The sequence below is a fragment of the Phragmites australis genome, chromosome 4 (assembly GCF_958298935.1).
Source record: "Phragmites australis chromosome 4, lpPhrAust1.1, whole genome shotgun sequence".
In the NCBI taxonomy this organism is placed as follows: Eukaryota; Viridiplantae; Streptophyta; class Magnoliopsida; order Poales; family Poaceae; genus Phragmites; species Phragmites australis.
This window is the reverse complement of record NC_084924.1, coordinates 46,154,904-46,175,707: the sequence shown is the minus strand read 5'-3', so window position 1 is coordinate 46,175,707 and position 20,804 is coordinate 46,154,904. Positions and strand designations below refer to the sequence as shown.

General features: G+C 45.5%; 3 protein-coding genes and 1 pseudogene across 3 annotated transcripts; 2 read left to right on the top strand and 2 right to left on the bottom strand.

The window, feature by feature from the left end:
* The first annotated feature begins 824 nt into the window (after positions 1–824).
* LOC133916840 (ribulose-phosphate 3-epimerase, chloroplastic) lies at positions 825–5,070 on the top strand. The gene is made up of 9 exons (XM_062360701.1): positions 825–1,287; positions 1,967–2,075; positions 2,329–2,469; positions 2,574–2,687; positions 3,135–3,213; positions 3,904–4,013; positions 4,094–4,150; positions 4,469–4,538; positions 4,676–5,070. The coding sequence occupies exons 1-9, from the start codon at positions 1,193–1,195 to the stop codon at positions 4,723–4,725; spliced, it is 825 nt and encodes a 274-aa protein (XP_062216685.1). The 5' UTR covers positions 825–1,192; the 3' UTR covers positions 4,726–5,070.
* Positions 5,071–5,542: 472 nt separating this feature from the next.
* On the bottom strand, positions 5,543–7,328 carry LOC133916839 (rhamnogalacturonan I rhamnosyltransferase 1-like; annotated as a pseudogene).
* Positions 7,329–10,501: 3,173 nt separating this feature from the next.
* LOC133916838 (pentatricopeptide repeat-containing protein At5g15300-like) lies at positions 10,502–12,384 on the top strand. The gene has a single exon (XM_062360700.1). The coding sequence runs from the start codon at positions 10,668–10,670 to the stop codon at positions 12,189–12,191; it is 1,524 nt and encodes a 507-aa protein (XP_062216684.1). The 5' UTR covers positions 10,502–10,667; the 3' UTR covers positions 12,192–12,384.
* A 1,132-nt stretch (positions 12,385–13,516) lies between these two features.
* LOC133914855 (uncharacterized) lies at positions 13,517–15,737 on the bottom strand. The gene is made up of 7 exons (XM_062357845.1): positions 15,715–15,737; positions 15,225–15,563; positions 15,013–15,099; positions 14,828–14,925; positions 14,705–14,769; positions 14,183–14,257; positions 13,517–14,097 (listed from the first exon to the last, which is right to left on the bottom strand). The coding sequence occupies exons 1-7, from the start codon at positions 15,735–15,737 to the stop codon at positions 13,792–13,794; spliced, it is 993 nt and encodes a 330-aa protein (XP_062213829.1). The 3' UTR covers positions 13,517–13,791.
* Between the last annotated feature and the right edge of the window lie 5,067 nt (positions 15,738–20,804).

The window sequence follows — 20,804 nt, the reverse complement described above, 5'->3', positions numbered from 1 at the left end:
TCGCACCATCTCTTGCGCCGTCGCTCCCCATTCGCCTCCCTATCGATCGGCCTTACTTCTCTCCCCCGCCCAACTGCTCACCCCTCCCCTCATTTCCCCTCTTTGCTCCACATCGCGCAACACACCGTGTCGAGCTCCATTCTCCCTGAGTAGTGCAATTGCTACCCATATTCGTTGCCGGCACTGTTTCTGTCGTCACCCAGCTACGTGGAGCTCAGAGAAGGACCACCGAGGTCTTCCAAGCCAGTTCCCCTCCTCCTTCTGTCGTTTCCTTCCCGGATCTAACCTCCCCCAACCCTCTCTTCGCCAACTTCGGCGCTGATGGAGGGGAGCACTGGAGGAGAGGAGGGAGGTAGAGTAGCGCAGGAGGTATTTTGCACCCAGCGGCCACTGACATGCGGTCCCAATGTCCATACCCGTTTGCGTGGCAAAACCAACGCCAGCATGGACACATGTGAGGCGAAAACCACCTAGAAACCCAAGCTAGAGGCTCAAGTAAACAATTTTGCAAAGTTTAAGATCCATAATATCTTATTTTGTAGTTCAGTATTTTAAGTATATATCAATTGTAGTACAGAGTTATATAGATTTTTTTCCTAAAAAGAAACAAAAAATGCTGGGTGCCCTGAATCCCTGATGCCATGATCTCATATTCCTGTGGCAAGCAGTGGAAGAAATCTGGAAAGCAGCGGGTGCCACCGCGAAGATCCAGATGCTGTTCGGGTCCATTTCGTGCCGTTTCGGTGCGGAATCGTGCGCGGCACAGGCTAGGCAGCCCACGCCGCGCAGCGACAGGGAGAGAGAGAGGGGGGGACCGACCGACCCGGCGCCTGCGGCTGCGGCGGCTCTGGTAGACGACGAAACCCCGCGGTCGCTGGGCTCGGCCGCCACCAACCAACCCCCCCGAAAAGGCAACGAGGCGCGCAGGGCGGACGGTGGAAACGCCGCGATTTTTGTGGCCCGGCGGCTCCCGATTGGGTTGGGGTCGCACGGCCGAGCGGATAACAAACCATTGGCAATTCGCCTCGCCTTCTCTGGTCTCTCCCCTCCCTTAGTCTCGCATCGAGGCAGGCGTAGCCCCCCCGCCAAACCAAATCGCTTCCGCCCGAAGCGTTTCCAAGCTGCTCGTGCAACAAGCGAAGAGCCGGAAGAGTTGGTGGGTGGGCAGGCAGGCAGATAGGCAGGTAGGCAGATGGCGTCGCCGTCGTCGTCGCTGTGCTCCAGCTTCGCCTCCCCGCGGACCGCCTCCCTCGGCCACCGCCGCGGCCTCGCTTTCTCCTCCGCCAGGTAGGTCCACGCCCCTTCACCGCCCATTTCCTGCTTCCCGTTTGGCCGTGTCGTTTTGACCCCTGTTCGATTGGGTGGCATCTCGCTGCCCGTTGGAAGTTACCAGCGATCCCTTGTTCCGTTACCGCCCGATGGCACCGAGCAGCGCTGTTGCAAATGGGCCGTGCCGTCGCCGAAGCAGCACATGGATTGAGATCTCCCGTGGCTGCCGGTGGGTGCAGTGTGTGCGCGAAGTTGGGGGTGATGAGCGCTGTGCGCTCTGGATCGAATGGCCCGAGTTCCTGACACCAAATAGCTTGTCATAGTGAGCAACGAGAGGTCGCTTTGGATGAAGTCTGTGGGGGTAAGAATTGCGGGTGTTTCTAGTTGTATGTCACTAGAAGTTCGTTACATCGACAGCAAAACCATGTTAGACCTGTCACCTGTGAACTTGTGGAGCAGCTTGTCAGTCTGGAAATGCCGATAGATCATGTCTGCTTATGCTTAAGTTAACAGTTCTTATGTCTATGATGTTCTGTAAGTGATCTTTGCTCCATGTTACTTATTAACGAAAGAAGAGGGGAAAGGGGGGGGGGGGGAATTAGTCAGGTTACTTGATGATGACTGTAATTTGGTTCTTGTCTTTGTAAGTTCTGAATTGTGAGCTTAAGTTCTCTTTGTTTTGTTTTATGGTTTCCAGGAAGGCATTCCAAGTGAAGGCATCAGCTCGGGTTGACAAGTACTCAAAGAATGACATCATTGTGTCCCCTTCCATTCTTTCTGCAAACTTTGCCAAGCTTGGTGATCAGGTCCGTTAAATAGCATCCACGAAATCACATTTCCTTGAGATAATTCAGTGCACTGGCCATTATTTGGGAATATGTAGAAGAAGCATTTTAGGCTACTATTGGCAGAATTGCTTGATAATGTGTTGGTTGTATGTAGCCAACGCCTGCATGTGGCATCTCTGCAGTTTGCTGCTCAAATAATTATACTTTTCTTCCACCAAACGATCGGCGAATATTTCGTACTCATATTGCCATGATGTTTATATACTGCTAGGTAAAAGCTGTGGAGGTGGCAGGATGTGACTGGATTCATGTCGATGTCATGGATGGACGCTTTGTGCCAAATATCACAATTGGACCTTTGATTGTTGATGCTCTGCGTCCAGTGACTGATCTTCCATTGGATGTGCATCTGGTACTGCTTTGGAAGCCCCAGTAAAGTTCTAGGTGTTTTATTGTCCTTTAATTTCATCCCATTTGACCCCTGCTGAATGTGGAGATTTCTGGTTTTAATTACAGATGATTGTGGAACCTGAGCAGCGAGTCCCAGATTTTATCAAGGCAGGTGCTGATATTGTTAGTGTACACTGTGAGCAATCGTCGACCATCCATTTACACCGAACAGTCGACCAGGTAAACATTTGAACCACCGAACGTTTGAATAACTTTTTATTTACAGTATATATCAATTGATGACATTTGCTTACTTCCTTTTTGTTTGTTTTTCGTATTTACTTGATTCTATACGAAATGATGATTGGAATTAATATTTTACTCAAACATTAACCATACTTTTGTTCATTCATGATTTAACATACCATTGTGGACTGTTATCCAAAATGAGAGAGATTTTTGTGTTTTGTGAGGTTGAACTATTACTAGGATCCTACTATAGGAGCACAGCACAGTTGTTACTTACTAATGTTAGACCTACAGGTAGTTTAGTTATAATTTAGGAGTACTTGGTGCACCAAGTTCCTTTTCAGATCATTGAATGTCCTAGCCATTGTGGTGTCATTTTATCCTTTGTAATGCCATGGAGAAATTTGGAAGTGATGTTATCTTTTCATATTTTGTCAGATTAAAAGTCTGGGAGCAAAGGCTGGAGTTGTTTTGAATCCTGCGACTCCACTCAGTGCAATAGATTATGTTCTTGATGGTAAGATCATGATCCTCACTCCAGTATCTATGGTATCCTAACATGTGTGTGAAGTTCAGAAAATCTATTGATTTTACCAGACTAGGTTTTGAATATCTGTTTTTGCTAGATTAGGTTCCAAATCCCCTTAATATATTCAATGTTTGCTGCGATTTTTTTTCTCAATCCATGAGCATAATTCTGCAAAAATAGAATGCGTAACTTATATTCTGTTAATTAATAATTGACACTTGATAGCAAATGGTGGCTGGTGAGGGTTGATGTTGGAGGAAGCACACAGTCGATTCAGAGTAGGCATGTGAAGTGTGAACCAGGCTACTCACTCCTGTTGTTCAGCTACTGATCTTGTTTTTGTTTTTTTTTTCTACAGCATAACCATAGTAGTGTTTTTAGTTTATTAAGAAGCAAATTGTGTTGCTTCTTGCAAGAAATTGATGAAAGTTCTGACCACATGGCACACTTGATTTTATGGACTACCCGGCATGTAGTCATAAGATTTGTGTTGGATAATATTAGGACTCTCAGTAAAACTTCCAAGTTGCTTTCTTAGTAACCATTAAACTACATGTTTCATCAATTCATCACTAGCCTAATAAGGCATATGCCACTTTTTCACGATTTTTTACCATTCCACATTTTACTGACATTCTGACAACTGACATGGTACTACATCATTTTTCTTGAGTGCAGTTGTTGATCTGGTGTTGATTATGTCTGTGAATCCTGGGTTTGGTGGCCAGAGCTTCATCGAGAGTCAAGTAAAGAAAATTGCAGAGTTGAGAAGATTATGTGCAGAGAAGGCATATCCCTTGTTTGCTTGCAAGTATTCTCACTGCCCTGATGTTTGAAGCATTGAAAATTCGTTTTCTTTGTTTTGTAGGGAGTGAATCCCTGGATTGAGGTTGATGGTGGCGTCGGTCCAAAAAATGCCTACAAGGTAACATGTTTATATTTTTTTTCATGCTGGCATCTAACTTTAAACCTCTCAAATCTCCGTACATGTGGATAGCAATCCTGAACAGTGATGGATCCAGAACCACCAAGTAGGGGGGGGCTCTCCCTCTTCTTCTCTTCTTCTTTCTCTCTCATGCCCAAAAAATAAAGGAGGGGCTTCAAGGGCTCCCAGGTGTGCCCGGGAGTAGCCGAGTAGGGGGGCTTGGCCCCCTTTGCCCCTCATGGTGGATCCGCTCCTGATCCTGAACTAACCTTCAGTTTCAGTTAGGTTCTAATATTTTTCCTTACATTTAATGAAAAGGTCATTGAAGCTGGGGCGAATGCTATCGTTGCTGGTTCTGCAGTTTTTGGGGCTCCAGACTATGCTGAAGGCATGGCTTTCCCAGTGCTATTCATGTTCAGTTGTCGCACCTTTCATATTCTGAACTAGCAGTTTCATATAGGTTTTGAATCCAGTATATGTTAGAACGATACTAAAGTTCTTACTGATTCTCTTGCAATACTGCAGCTATTAAGGGAATCAAGACTAGCCAAAGACCTGTAGCTGTACCGGCATGAGGAACTGGAAGTATACATGTTCACTCTGTGCAAGTTTACCATTTCTGCGATTTGTATAGATGTGTGTGGAGCCATACTTTATACTGGAGATCAAAGGAGACGGAGGCAGTGAAGAAATATCATTTTCTTCTCTCATTTTCCTTGAGGACGCCATGTAATACTACCGGAATGTTGTGTGATTAACACTTGCACAGGATCGTTGTTCACGGAACCTACCCATTTGTACATTGACAGTTCCCTGAAACCCTGGGTACAGGGGGCATTCATGGAGTTTTACCTCTAATCATCCACTGTTAAACTGCTTCGAATTTTGGGGATTTTTATCTTACAAGTAGTTCATGCTGCTATGATGTGATTCTGAGTCCTCCTGAGGAGGAAAACTCGTTTTATTGTTTGCATGTACTAGGATATAGTGTGGAACGGTGAACTTCTTTCTTCAGTTGCTCGATGTCATTCCTGCGACCACCTATTTCGATTGGCATGCCCCTGTTGCTGTTTGTTGTACGCCACGGGACTGGATCGAGGCGGACCGGTCCAAACGGCTCGTTCAACTATAGTTCAAACCATAAAGAACAAATTGGCTTCATTGACAGCAGCATGTCCAGAATCGCATGCTTTAGTTTTAACAGGAATGTCTCCATTTAACTTTGATTGCACGCTTTAGTTTTAACAGGAATGTCTCCGTTTAACTTTGATTGAACAAGCAAATTGGCAGGTCCTGCACACTTGTTCATGCATGGCATAGCAATTTAAAAAATGGCGCTTGTGCTAAACATTCTTAAAGCTAAAATCATAGATATTCCTGAGACAAGTTAAGGACCTAAGGATTGTTTTCCCCTTCTTGAATGGTCACCGTACAAATTATAAAGATCAAAGTACTATAATATCTCACCACTTTTCCTGTAAGGAACTACCTGAGTCGTATCACAACGGACAGTTCACACCTTCATGAAACTCAGTAAGACAGCACAGGGTATGCCACAAACCTCATTTTTTTTAGCTCCTCGGCTTCTCCAGGAGAAAGACCATGGTTGCAACCAGAAAAGGCCAGCATGTCCATCTCATAGCGTAAATGCAAGGCCACAAATGACCCCTTAGCTCGAAGTTCATGTACTAGTTTATTCCCCAATTCCTCAATTTGAAGGGTGAATTTCAGTGCATGAAAATTAACACGGCATCGTAGTAGTTGAAGCTCTGCGCTGATACCGTTATTAGCTAATCGACCATCTGTTTTGTTAAAATGGATAACACTGTATTTGCTGAACAATGGTAAGATCTGCACATATGAGAGTGAGTGAAGAGTGTACGGAGCATGTACAATAGAAACTAGGGCATATCCCAGATGAGTTCCAAACCTGATGCAAGTATTATTTTTCATCTGACCGGCTCACAGGTGGCATTTGAAGAATAATATCTGAATCTCTTGGGCCAAGCCTGTTTGGAAGCCGTTTAATGATGTACACTTCATCTCTTAATGAGTCAATGAAATGCCTCACATCAAATATGTCTCCAAAATTGCTGTCAACCACACAGACCATTACTCACTTTAGATATCAATATGTTTAGTTGCATAGCATACCTCTCGAAGAAAATGGAAGATACCTTTGATCAGCCCAGAATGATCTCTTGTCAAGTTGTGGAACAACCATCGTGAGGTTTAGCAAATGAGCAACTGCCACCATGTCACATATCTGAAATACATGAGGTTCCAAATAACAACAAAAGTTAGGAACGAAAAAGGAAATCTAAAGTTGAATGGCAGAAGCAAGGAAACAACAACTGACTTCCGATCGCATCTGATTCAGACCCCATTACAAGATATCTTCAAATAACCATTGCTCCTGTAGATTCCTGTGAAAAAATAACAACAATTAAAATTCCCATATCCCAGTGGCATCTACAGACTCTACAGCAATTCATGTCAACAAACATGAGGGCATTTGCAACTTCTCACATAGTGCGTCTAAAAAAAGTGTCAAGAGATCAACAAATCGCTATACAACGTACACTTTTGACGTGCCTTTCCGAGGCAATATTTTTTTCTCATCAATCGCATCAATGCTCTATGCAGCAACAGTTACAACTTAGCAAACGTGCTAGTGTCAAGTTGGGGAAGGACAACAACAAATGCATCCACTGGTACACCTCCGATACCCTTCACCATTTTAAACTCACTTTTTTTTCCATTTTCATTCGTTCAATGCTCACAAAAAATCCATGCAAAAAAGAGTAATAAGAACAAAATCAATTCGAACTTAGCAAGGAATACAAAACAATCGGGATGTCACGCACTCGGGGGCGAAAGCGCGGAAGGTGGCGGCGAGGGGTCGGCGTCGCCTGCGATGCCGAACTGGAGGAGGAGGCGGCCGACGGCTACGAGCTGCGCGACGGAGGCCTACAGCAGCACGGCGGCGCAGCCCGCCACGAGCCAAACCCTAGGCCTCGACCTCGCCATCGCAGCAGCCTAGACCATGCGGAAGGGCGGCCGCCCCGCGATCGCGGCGGGCATTGGAGCGGGTGGGCGCGGCGGGCACGGTCTCAGGTGGTTCGAGAAGGTTCCAGAAAATTCGTGGGTACCGGGAGGGCGAGTGTGCTGCGGCTTGGATTTTGGTTCGTTGTTTCCACTTTCGTACGGGCTACGGCCTAGAGTGGTGATGCCTTCAGGATGGTGACGTGAGACAGGTCCTGTTTTTTTCAGTTGGAAACTGTAAAAATCAATTTGTAAATTTGAGATTATAAGAAGCTAGATTGTAATATTTAGATTGTGGATTGTTATAATTGGATGGAATGTGGATGGCTGGATTGTTACTGTTGGTGACACAGGAATCAGGGGTCCCTGAGTCCTAAGGACAGGACAGCAGAATGTCACGTGACGTATTCCCTCGGGGACTATCTCCCCGAGAGCCGAGAAGAGCCAGTTCAGGGAGGGGTGCCCGGGGCCATGAACAGTTGTCTCCGAGTACCCAGAGCTCCCCAAAGACCCGAGAAGAGCCAGTTCAGGAAGGGGTGCCCGGGGCCATGAACAGTGGTCTCCGAGTACCCAGAGCTCCCCAAGGACCCGAGAGGAGCCAATACCGAGAGGGGTGCTCGGGGCCATGAACAGTGGTCCCCGAGTACCCAGAGTTCCCTGAGAACACGAGAAGAGCCAGTTCCGGGAGGGGTGCTCGGAGTCATGAACAGTGTCCCCGAGTACCCAGAGTTCCCCAAGGACCCGAGAGGAGCCAATACCGAGAGGGGTGCTCGGGGCCATGAACAGTGGTCCCCGAGTACCCAGAGTTCCCTGAGGACACGAGAAGAGCCAGTTCCGGGAGGGGTGCTCGGAGTCATGAACAGTGGTCCCCGAGGACCTGAGAAGCCCCTTATCGGTGGACCCCACAAAGGCTCCACGGTGAAATATCAATCGGTAGGAGGCCCGATGCTGCATTTAAGAGGGAGCGTGGCATGTCACTTCCAACCACTCTCCCCCATGCCTGTCGTACTGAGTACGTCAGTCCCTGCCACTGGCTGGCAGGAGGCGTGGGGACATTTAATGCGACGGATCCCATCACACGTCACCCTTCGGGGTGCATAAAGGAAACGACTTGAAGATATCGTCGCTGGTCTCGAGGCGTATCGCCTGCCACCCTGCCGTGTCAGGTCTGCTCTGACCGGACGGGCATGCGGGGTGTTCGGTGGCTGCCCGGTGGGCCCCCTGCATCTGCTAAAGTTGGACGTAATAGGCGACGGGACCGGCCGAATGGCGCATTTTTAACCCCTGTAACATCAAACTGTAGACCCATAATGGTTGCTTTTCATTTATGGTGTACGGAAACTTGTGCCCCCTTTTCTGGGCATGCCGAGCCTCCCTCGGTAGAATAAAGGGGGGAGCACTTCGAAGAAAGACAAGCTTGAGCAAGACGACTGAGAGAAGTCAAGCTTTGGATAGGCCGAGTAGAAGCTCAGAGTGACCGACACTTGAAGACCGAAGCTCAAGACTTAGGTAAAAAACCTTGTAACACAGAGATCCAGAGAAAGGCATTCCAAGAGCATTAATATCACACCAACATACTGGAGTAGGGTATTACGCTCCGTGCGATCCGAACCTGTCTAAAATCTCTTGAGCATTTACTCCTACTAGCCGACGATCATCCATCCCGCCTAGATCTCATACAATCGCATTAAATCCACGTACGAGGTAGATCCAGAATCAACCCCCCCCCCCCCCCGACCGAATCTCAAAGGTGTTCATCCACCGACAGTTACAATCTGGATGTTGGATTGTAACAATCCACCTTTTACACATAATTGTTTGTTTCAGCTTTAAAATTTTAATCATAATTTAACTTTTACAATCCAAAACAAACAGGATCTTATACTTAATTGTGAGTGATGACAGGAGCAGCTGCACGAGACATTCCAAATTTCCAGGGGACCTTTGCTGGGTGATCTAACCTATGTTAGGTCAGGTGTAAGGGCAAGCGGTTAACTAAGAAGTCTTTAATAATATATATATTTTAGAGTGCAAGATTATCAAAATAAAGAAATAGAAAAAACATATAATAAGAATGTTCTAGTATCTTAAATCCTATGGAATGGAAAACTGTAGGAAAATTATAGGAATAGCCGTTTGATGTAGCGTAGAAAAAATAGGAATCAGATGAAAAAGATAAACACAGAGGAAATTTACCATGAGTTTGGACCTCATATTATAATTCCTTCAAAATTCCTAGAAACAAAAGAAACCGTTTCATAGGGATTTAACAAGCACATTCATTTGTTCCAAAAGACCCTTAAAGGAAAAAACACTAAGGATTGAAATCTTTCAAAATTCCTACAATCCAAAGGATGCCTATATGTCAGCTAGCTATATTGATGTTTATATCAGATTTTGTCCATATGGTGAGGAGAGTAATGAAAAGAGATAAAAATTAGATTATTAAATGGTAGACAGTATACTCATTTAATCCTTTGAATATGAAGTTTATTGCATGTGTGTCTACATTATTTTTATACACAATGCTATATTTAAGCTACTGGAGATAATATCTATATTATTATCTATTGATGAAATATATAACTCTTATAGATAATAGTTATATATATTATTGGACATGCTCTAATTGACAAAAGAGAGCCTTTTCTTGCGCTTGAGTCTAGCAAGGGAGTTACATAGGTTTAATAACTCGAAGGAATAACTACTAGAATCAATCTTAGCTTTGTGGTTCCAAATTTGTATAGTTCTCAAAGGTGAAGCATATTAACACAATTTTCTTGTGGCTATATATAGTGTGTGAAAAATGCACCTAGTGTAGTCCTCTAGCCTCCTACTTTTCTTTAACCTAACTAAGCGTGCATCTCACTTCTTTATATGTTTGTTGCGATCTCCTTTTAATCTAACTCTAAATATAATAAAGTTGTCTATTAGCTAGCTTCATCGTCGGACCCTATATATTAAGGATATGTCATGTGTCATATACCTTATAGATTAATGATCTGTCACCTATTGAATAAGATCTAACCCAAGCATATATGACTAGATCTTATAGGATTATTTTCTCATATAAATAAATAGGTTGAATATGACGCACACGTAAAGAGGAATTCATTTATGTTGGATACATTTTTTACCTCAAGTCTTCCAACTTAACATTGTACCAAGCTTAATATCCTCCAATGCATTTTGAAAAATAAATCTTTTTCATCTAGTGTATATATAGTTCTACTCCCTTGCGTCCTAGCCCCTTGTTTCGATGAGGAGGATCACAGTGGACAATTTGAAATTTTAAATCAAAATTGCATTGAACACAAGGATTTTATACCCAAATCTGGCATATCCAGAAATTTTGCTTTCAATTTACGCGGAGAACATTCAGCAATAACACCGGCTAAGAGAACAGTCGAACACACCACAAAAGCCAGCACAGACTCCACGGCGAACAGATGGCGCGCAGCCAAACTCCGTGATGCCGTCGATCTCGCCGGCGGATTTACTAGTCTGCTCCGCCCGGTGCTCCACGAGGCGCGACCTCCGCCTCCTCCACGGCGCTCTCCTCCGTCGTCGACACCTCCTCCCGGCCGCCGACGCCGTCGCGGCGCTCGCCAAGCTCCTCCGCTTCGCCGCGGTTTCCCCCGCCGGCGACCTCCGCCATGCCTCCGTGCTACTCTCCCTCCACCTCCCGCTCATCTCCGCCGCTGCCTCCCACCTCGCCTTCTTCTACAACACCCTCATGCGCGGCCTCGCAGCCTCCTCCTCGCCCGGCGCCGCCATCGAGCTCTTCACGGCGATGCGCCGCGCAGGCGCCGGCCCTGACGCCTTCACTTTCACCTTCGTCCTCAAGTCTTGCTCTCGCTCCCATTCGCCGGGGCGGTTACCTTCCGACCTCCACGCCCAGGCGTTCAAGCACGGCTGCCTCGGCGCGCGCAGCGCGCACGCTCACGTCCACAACGCGTTGCTGCACGCGTATGCTTCTCGGGCTGCCGTGGACGACGCGCGCAGGGTGTTTGACGAAATGCCCATCCGGGATGTAGTCTCCTTCTCAGGGCTACTCACGGTTCACCTAAAAGCCAACGATTTGGATTCCGCGCGCGTGGTGTTCGACCAGATGCCTCACCAGGACGTCGTCTCCTGGACTGCCATGATTTCTGCGTATGCCAGGGCACGGCGTCCGCAGGAGGCCCTGGCGTTGTTTGATGCAATGCCGGTGCAGCCAGACGAGGTGACCATGGTGAGCGTTGTGTCAGCGTGCACTGCACTTGGGGACCTTGCAACTGGGGAGCTTCTGCGGCAGTATATTGATTCCAATGGTTTTGGGTGGATGATTTCACTCCGCAATGCACTCATGGACATGTATGCAAAGTGTGGGTGCCTCCCCGCGGCACGTGCTTTGTTTGACGGGATGCAAGTGAGGAGTTTGGCATCTTGGAATACACTTATCTCGGCATACGCATCGCATGGCGATGTGGACAGCACAGTTGCTTTGTTTCATCAGATGCTGCTGGCTGATGACAGTGCTGTGAAGCCAGATGGGATGACACTGCTCGCAGTGCTCACCGCGTACGCACACAAGGGCTGTGTTGAGGAGGGGCGCACCATGTTCAATGAGATGCAAAGAGGAAATTATGGCAAAGTGGAGGTCACAATTGAGCACTACGGGTGCATGGTGGACTTGCTCGGCCGGGCGGGGCGACTTGAGGAGGCGGACAAGATGATAGAGCAAATGCCAATTCTGAGCAATGATGTGGTCTGGGGTGTGTTACTAGGTTCATGCCGGAGACATGGGAATATTGATATGGCAGAGAAGGCAGTACAGAAACTAAGGAGCCTAAATCAAGATGAAGGTGGGTACTATATTTTGCTCAGTGACATGTACACCGCCGCCGGCCGTACAGCAGAGGCAATAGAGATTAGACGGGCCATGAATGAGCGCGGGGCCAAGAAGACTACAGGCCGGAGCAGCTGCAGTACTGTCCATCAGGCTCAAAAATAGATTTTTTTAGAAAAAAAGACGGCACGATGGTTGCCAATTTTATTAGAGAAGAAAAGGCAGATACAAAACAAATGTTTATAGTAGCGGGAGGCACAACATGCCTATCCTGGCCACATCGGCCAGAAACAAATCCATATAAAAACAATATGCTGCTACTATAGTGTGGATCAAATTGGTAATGCTCTTTGAAATTCTTCTAATTGCTCCTTGATTACATGCACGGCGTCGCATTGGACATTCTAGAAAGTTTGACTGTATCTTTCTTTCCATATGTTCCACCAAAACGCGATGCCCCCCGTCAAAAGTTCTTCGTAGCTGTTTGTTAATACGGCGTGGCTTTGCGTTCCACCAGCCTCTAATTGTGCGGTAGGAAGTCAATGACGGGATATTATGTAGTCGCGACCAACACGTCAGTTGGGCCTAAACCTGCCATGTGAACACACAATCTTTGCATATGTGTGTTGGTGTTTCGTCCGCTTGATCGCAGATGCGACATGCTTGGTGACGAGGCCATCCCCTTTTAGCGAGGTTGTCCGCGATTAGGATCTTATTTTGAAGGAGCACCAAGAGAACATCTTATATTTTGGTTCAACCCTTGCCTTCCAGACCGACTGATTCTTGCATCTGTTTAATTGTCCTACAAATTGGATTTTGTATGCACTCTTTATCGTGTATGTACCGTTATTTGTCCAGCGCCATGTTATTTGATCTGACTCTTTTGGGCGTAGGTTTTGTTCACGTAATAAGCTCCAGAGGTGCGAAATTTAGAGGAGCTCTGCCTTGTTGTCTATCTGACTGATATAGCCTAGCCATTTGTTCCCTGTTAGCCCTTGTTTAGCATAGATTTTTTTTTTTTAGGAAATGGCATAGATTAGAGGCGCATGTTTTTGGGGCTTGCCCATGCACCCAACGCGAGTGCCAAAAGGAGGCTTTTTCACCGTCGCCTATGGTGATTGTTGTTGATGCGTTGAAAATATCTATATCCGTTTGATCGCATGGCACATGAAATCCTTTCCATGGTCCGTCGTCTTGCCACTGAAACCACAACCAATGAAGTCTAAGTGCTATGGCAAAATTCTGCAATTCCTATAAGCCAAAGCCACCCAATTCTTTAGGCTTTGCGACGGTTGGCCAGTTGACGAGGCAATGTCCCCTCGATACCTTGTCCGAGTATTCCCCCCTCCAAAGGAAGCTTCTCTGAATCCTATCAATTTTCTGCAAAGGGAGAATGGTTAAATGTTAAGTTGGTTGTGAGGACAGAACCGACTTAACCAATGTTTCGTGGCCAGCTAAGGAAAGGAGGTTCCCCTACCACCCCAGTAGTTTGTTGCCAATTTTGTCAACTGGAAGTTGGACATCTACTCTTATCACTTTTCTGGTATGTAAGAGGAGTCCGAGATATTTGCATGGTAGTGAGCCAATTTTTCTAGGGAATCCATCTAGTATTTCAGCCATAGGTAGTTCATTGCGTCGGATCTTGTAGATTTTAATTTTGCTTAGGTTGGTGACTAAACCCGAGCAATCACCAACGACCTTGATGATTGCTTGTAGAGAAATCGGTTCTTCTTTGTCGGGGTTGGCGAAGATAGCTGCATCATCTTCATACAAGGAGCATCTGAATTTTGCCGAGCGCGGTAGGATGGGCTTTAGGATCCCTTGTTGCGCAGCCAATGAGATCATTCTTTGTAGGGGGTCGATGGTAAGAATGAACATCGCCGGTCATAGGGGATCGCCTTGTCGAAGCCCTCTTGCATGTTTGAACGGTGGGCCTGGCAGGGAGCTGGAGAGTTAGGCACACAATTGTTACCGTTGGGATTGTCATGATTATAAACTCTGTTGATTCCGTGTCACGAAAAAGCTCTCGCACTTTGACTATCCCTTCTCTGAGTTGCTCCAATTTGTTGGCCTTTAGTAGAAGGAACACAAGTCGAAAGTTTGAAACACCTAGTGAAGAAACAGTATATTCCAGAGGAACTAAGCAGAACACTTACTGCATCCTGCTGTTGAACCTCTTGTCCAAATACTGATTTAATAGCTGATGTTGCAGAAGCAATCTTGCTCCTCAGCTGGGGAAAAAGAAGGCAAAATCAATATGAGAAACATCAGCATAATACAAACATCATTTCAAGTTTCAAAATAAAATAATAATCATAAACAGATGAGATATCTAACTTTTGGTTAATGGATCTGAAGGACCTGCTTCATATAAAATTCTAATTAAATTGCAGGAACAGCAGGGGATATATGTGATCCTTGGCAACCACAAGGAATAAAAATGTCGAGCCCACTAACACTGAGCTGAACAAATTATAAGCAATATTTTGTGTTTTCCAATTTCACAAATTGAATGTGTTAACAAAACGGAACATTAAATTGTTTAGCCATCAACATAAAAGAAGGGGATTCTAAGAAGTAATACCAGATACGTCATTTTTTTCCTCATTCAACATTTAGTATAGATTAAGGGTCTCAAATCATAGCACGATAGCACAAAGCATGGAAGCTAACAATACCTTCAAGATTTTCCCAATGGACACATCCAAGAAATCTGGCAAGGATAGCAGCCAGAGTGTATGGCCTTGTCAATATGGGAAACAAATTACAGCTGATAATATGATTGAGTATCTGGAGTTAACTTTGGATACACAATGATATGGTCATTACCGTGGGGGGTAGTGTCAAACACAATGCGACTAAACATGCTGTACTCTTGTGCTTCGTGAAATTTGATAACCTGAGTGACATGCAAATAGGAAGTCACCAACTACAACTGGAAGAATGAGAAATAGGGCACTGTAAGTCCATACGCATGTCTTATTACCTTTGAAATTGCAATTGCTTCATCCAATCATGGTGGTGGTGAACAAAAAATATCTCAAAAGCACATGTGTTCGATGGGGTGAATGACCTGCGCGAAGGAGTTGCTCAGTGAGTGCGCAGGGTCAGTGGAGACGACGAGGGTCAGGTGTTCGTTGTTGGCGAATCGCATGGCCAGCGACGCCACGCAGTTCATTTTCCCGACCCCACCCTTACCCCCGATCATGTAGTACCTCCGCCGCGTCCTGGAAGCTATGTCCTGGAACCCCAACTCCTCGGCTCCCTCCTTCGCGGACGGGGCGGCTTCCGCCGCAGCCGTCAAAGCCGCACGCAGCGACGCGTACCAGGTCGGGCGCCGGCGTGGGAAGCGGGCGCCGCAGCAGGCCTACGCGGTTGGAACCGCTAGGGAGAGGTGTTGCATGGAGCCGTGGAGGTGCGGCGAGGCGATCGCAAGCATCGTGGCGAGTAGGGGAAGAGGAGACGGCGGTGATTGGGAAAGGGGACCGAGAGAGTTCACGAGCAATCGGGTGCTGATTACTCAGCAGAAGACATGACCTGTGGATTCCATCGGACGATCCATATTACGAGTTTGACAAATCGGACAGCTAACATTATTTTGCTGACGTGGCCGTTCTTGCCGGCGACGAACGCGATCGCGTTCAGAGTATAGTGACGATTCTCCCTAATTATCTTCTAATCAACATACACAGACGTTTTTGCGTAGTTCATGGTTATATGTCCATAATAATAAATAGAAAAAAGAAAGTTATATTAATTTCTGTGTAGAAGTTTACGAGCAGAGAAGAAACAGAATGATCCTGGGTTGTACGCGTAGCACTAGCACCCCGTTCCATCAACGGGTGAAGCCAACGCAAGAGACAGGGACAGGCAAAAATCGCTCGGAACCGAAAACGAACTGAAATTATAAAAACCGAATTATTGGTTTTTTTTCATGTTTAGTTTGGTTTCTATTTATAGATTATTTGGTTTATGATGTTTGATATGATTTTGGGTTTGAAAAACCGAATTACCTAAAAAAAACCAAAAAAACCAACTCATCTTACATCCCCACTCACAGTACACTTATCAAGCATAGCCATAACCCATCTCATGTTCTATTAGAATGTGAATAAAAAATAGAATCAAACTAGATGGTTTTTCAATATTTTGTAACAGCTTTGGTTTGTATATTGTAGAAACTGAATTTTTCAAAAACCGAAAAACGAATGCCGAAGCTCCAGGTCCACGAATAGCCAAAAACCGAAAAACGAATGCCGAAGCCCCAGTCAAGTGAGCAGCGAAACAGCATGGGTTCACACGGATAGCGATCCGCGGCCAACCCGCAGCAGGCATCCTCGCCGTCCAATCCACCCAAATCCAACGGTTCCCCGAAACCTAGTGTCACGGATGTACCTGTTGCCAACAGCGTGACTGCCAACGGTGAATCGGCGGCAAGGCATGAACAAGGCGCGGGTGGTCTGACGGGAAGCTCGAGCCAGGCTATCTGAATCAGGCCGTGGGCCGTGTTCACGTGTGTCTGTTGTTGGGCCTGCGTGCCCAGACGTGTGTACAAAAGGGAGGCTAGCTCCAGGTGGTAAGGGTGGACTGGTAGTTGGTGGCTTCCTCCTATCTTCTTCCTCGAACCTGACCCCTGCTGCTCTTCCTCTCACCCCATACTCCCATCAAGATTACTCTGGTTATCCGTAGGAAGCACCAAAACATCGTATTCGCTGTATGTTTGATCGTTGCGTTGGCGGGTCACAACACTGGTATCAGAGACAGGCTCTGGGCGATTCCGTTGCACGCTTCTCCTGAATCTCTCGATCGATCGGTAACATCCCGTGGGGAAGGTTGGCCGCTAATTTTGTAGTGGCCGTAATATCCGCTACCTGGGGTTCGATCGATTTGGAGTGGAGGTCACCACGGCCCCGTCTAAGCCAAGCCCGCAGACTCGATTAGTCCTTTCCGCAATGGAGGACGTGCAGAAGACATTGTTGGAGAAGATTGAGCTCCTGGTGGCAAAATCAGAAGCAGTGGATCAATTCAAGCTCCAGTTGGAGTCGATTGACAAGAAGGTGGACGAGCAGGTGTCCAATTTGGAGAAGGTTCAGACGAAAGTTGATCTGTCGATGGCCACGATTGGCGTTTTGCAGCAACAGCAGCTCCACGTGGCGCAGCTCTTGAAGTGTACCAATCCTCCTCCTCAACTGTTTATTCCCCAGCTAGGCGGTGCAGGCATTGCGGGAGCCAGACCACCAGATCCCACCTCGAGTCAGCCCCAAGTAACCTTTCCAGAGCCCACACCACGCCCTTCGCCTGCTGTCAACATTCATGATGTCAATAAATTTGCTACTGATAATTCTGCACCTAGAAGAGGATGGATGCCTAAGATGGATTTTCCTCGATTTGATGGTAGTGATGTGAAGATCTGGATTGATAAGTGCATTGCATTCTTCTCCATGTATCAAATTCCAGATGCCTTTCGTGTTACTGCTGCATCCATGCATATGTCTGATAACGCTGCTCATTGGTATCAATCTTACAAAACATCCGTAGCAATGCCATCATGGGATCAATTTGTCAGTGCCGTAATTGCTGAGTTTGATGTCAACACCCATAGAAACAAGGTAATGGAATTATTGATGTTGAAACAGACAGGGTCTGTTGAAGATTATCGCAGGCAATTTGAGCAATTGGTTTATCACATCAAGCTGTATGACAACTCATTAAGTGACACTATGCTGGTCTCTCAGTTTATATTGGGTCTCAAGGATGATCTCAGGCCTGCAGTGGAAATTCAGCTGCCAGAATCTTTAGCTAGAGCCGTTATTTTAGCAAGTGTGCAGGAAGACTTACTTGATAAAAACAAGAAGACTTTTGTCAAGCCATATGCACGTAAGGGCATCACCAATACTCACAAGCAAGTTACTGATCCGCAACATTCACTTACTCCTGGCGACTTGTGGAGAGCCAGACAATTGAAAGAATACCGCAGAATTCATGGCTTATGCTATAGATGTGGAGAAAAATTTACTCCTGCCCATAACTGTGCTACTGTACAACCTGGTCAACTCAATGCATTGGACAATGACACAAGTGATGGTGGTGGGTTTCTAGCTGATGATATCCTGGATGCCTTGGAATGCAATTTTATGGGGCTTCCTGAAGATGATGCATATATCTCTCTTAATGCTCTAGCTGGTACACAAAAGCACAAAGCCATTCAGTTGAGGGCACTGGTACAGAATCAAGTACTCCTGATATTGGTGGACTCAGGTAGCTCACACACCTTCCTGAATTCTGCACTTCTGGACAGATTGCAATACACTCCAACTGATATTTCACCAGCGCAAGTCAGAGTAGCAAATGGAGCTATGATTCATTGTACTCAAGAAATCAAAGGTTTGGAATGGTGGATCCAGGGACACACCTTCAAATCAGATGCCAAAATCCTTAACATTGGTGCATATGATTTGATTTTGGGCATGGACTGGTTAGAACAACATAGACCCATGAATTGTGATTGGCTACATAAGTGGTTAGAATTTCAGCATCTTGGACAACTTATCAGGATTCAAGGACTCCTACCACAACCAGTCATGCAATTGCAGGAAATCACTGGAGAACAATTGCTGAAACTTAGCAAAGGGAATGACCTTTGGGCTACTATCCTTATTGAACCTATATCAACATCTGGACAGAATAACTTTGATAACATACCCCCAGTTATCCAGCAAACTATCATGCAATTTGATCAAGTGTTCCAGGACCCAAAAATGCTACCTCCTTTAAGGGTATATGATCATGCAATTTCTCTCATGCCTGATACCAACCCAGTTAACTGTAGGCCATACAGGTATTCCCCAGAACAAAAAGATGAAATAGAGAAACAAGTTTCTGAGATGCTTAAATCAGGTACTATTGTTCCCAGCCTCAGTCCTTTTGCTTCTCCAGTTTTGCTTGTGAAAAAGAAAGATGGATCTTGGAGATTTTGTGTGGACTACAGGAAGTTAAATGCAGCAACTATTAAGAATAAATTTCCTATGCCGGTTATAGATGAGTTCTTGGATGAAATAGCAGGAGCTAAGTTCTTTGCAAAGCTTGACTTGAAATCTGGATTTCACCAAATTAGAATGACACCTGAAGATGAGTTTAAGACAGCATTTAAAACACATCATGGGCATTTTCAATTCAAAGTGATGCCATTTGGATTGACCAATGCACCAGCTACATTTCAATGCCTCATGAATTCTATCTTTGCTCCATATACAAGGAAATTTGTATTGGTCTTCATGGATGATATCTTAGTCTACAGTAAGACTTTAGAAGAGCATAATTATCATCTTCAGTTAGTTTTTCAGAAGTTGCTAGAACATCAACTCTTTGTCAAATATAGCAAATGCTCTTTTGCTCAAAGGCAAATTGCATATTTGGGACACATCATATCTGATCAGGGTGTGGCAACCGATCCTACAAAAACTACTGCTATGTTGAATTGGCCTGTGCCAACAAATTTCACTGAGTTGAGAGGGTTTTTAGGCCTCACTGGGTACTATAGGAAATTTGTGAAAAACTATGGCATCATGGCCAAGCCCCTCACTTGTTTGCTGCAGCACAAGAACTTTTTGTGGACTGACATTGCCCAAACAACATTTGATTCTCTCAAGCATGCCATGACTTCCACACCTGTATTGGCATTGCCTGATTTCAATATACCTTTTGAGATAGAAACAGATGCTTGTGATAAAGGTGTGGGGGCTGTTCTGTTACAACAAGGTCATCCTATTGCATTTTTTAGCAAGGCACTCAGTGCAGCTAACCACAAATTGTCTGCATATGAAAAGGAGTTTTTAGCTGTACTCATGGCAGTTGATAAATGGAGAACTTACCTTCAGAGAGGGCCATTCATCATTAGGACTGATCACAAAAGTTTGTGCCACTTACAAGATCAATCGTTGTCAACTGAATTGCAACGAAAAGCCATGATCAAACTGGCTGGCATGCAATTCAAGTTTCAATACAAAAAGGGTTATGACAACAAGGTAGCTGACGCCTTGTCCAGAGTGGGTCAACATTTTCAACTTCAGGCACTCTCAGTTTGTGTACCTGTATGGGTCCAAGAAGTCATCAACTCTTATACCACAGATCTTAAAGCTCAGCAGCTACTCTCTGAATTAGCTGTTCTTAGTCCTAATGCTCAGGGCTATTCTTTGCATGAGGGTCTTATCAGATACAAGAAGAAGATTTGGGTGGGAAATAATGCTGCTCTTCACACAAGAATAATCACTGCTTTCCATGCCTCAGCTGTTGGCGGACATTCTGGAATACAAGCCTCTTATCAACGGATCAAGAAAATGTTTCATTGGGTAGGCATGAAACAACACATTGCATCATATATCAAGCAATGCTCCATATGTCAGCAAGCAAAGCATGAGAATTGTAAAACACCAGGATTACTCCAACCACTACCCATTCCAAGTGGCTCATGGCAGGACATATCTATGGATTTTGTGGAAGGGTTACCAAAATCTGATGGCTTTTCAGTCATATTTGTGATAGTTGACAGATTCACAAAATATGCTCACTTCCTTCCATTAAAGCATCCATACACTGCTGCTCAAGTTGCCTTGACCTTCTTGAACAACATTGTCAAACTACATGGTGTGCCTAAAACTATAGTGTCTGACCGAGACAAAGTGTTCACGAGCTTATTCTGGCAAGAACTCTTCAAGCTCATGGGTACTAAACTGCAGCTCAGTTCAGCATACCACCCACAAACTGACGGGCAGACAGAAC

Bases quoted from the DNA above. Each gene is read 5' to 3' on its own strand.
- LOC133916840 (XM_062360701.1), top strand. From the start codon at position 1,193: ATGGCGTCGCCGTCGTCGTCGCTGTGCTCCAGCTTCGCCTCCCCGCGG. The intron at 2,688-3,134 runs GTAAACATTTGA...ATATTTTGTCAG, and splicing joins TACACCGAACAGTCGACCAG to ATTAAAAGTCTGGGAGCAAA. The intron at 4,539-4,675 runs GCATGGCTTTCC...GCAATACTGCAG, and splicing joins GGCTCCAGACTATGCTGAAG to CTATTAAGGGAATCAAGACT.
- LOC133916838 (XM_062360700.1), top strand. From the start codon at position 10,668: ATGCCGTCGATCTCGCCGGCGGATTTACTAGTCTGCTCCGCCCGGTGC.
- LOC133914855 (XM_062357845.1), bottom strand. From the start codon at position 15,737: ATGAACTACGCAAAAACGTCTGT. The intron at 15,100-15,224 runs GTAAGGGTGGGG...TCCTTCGCGCAG, and splicing joins GAGGTACTACATGATCGGGG to GTCATTCACCCCATCGAACA. The intron at 14,770-14,827 runs GTTAACTCCAGA...CATATTGACAAG, and splicing joins CATATCATTGTGTATCCAAA to GCCATACACTCTGGCTGCTA.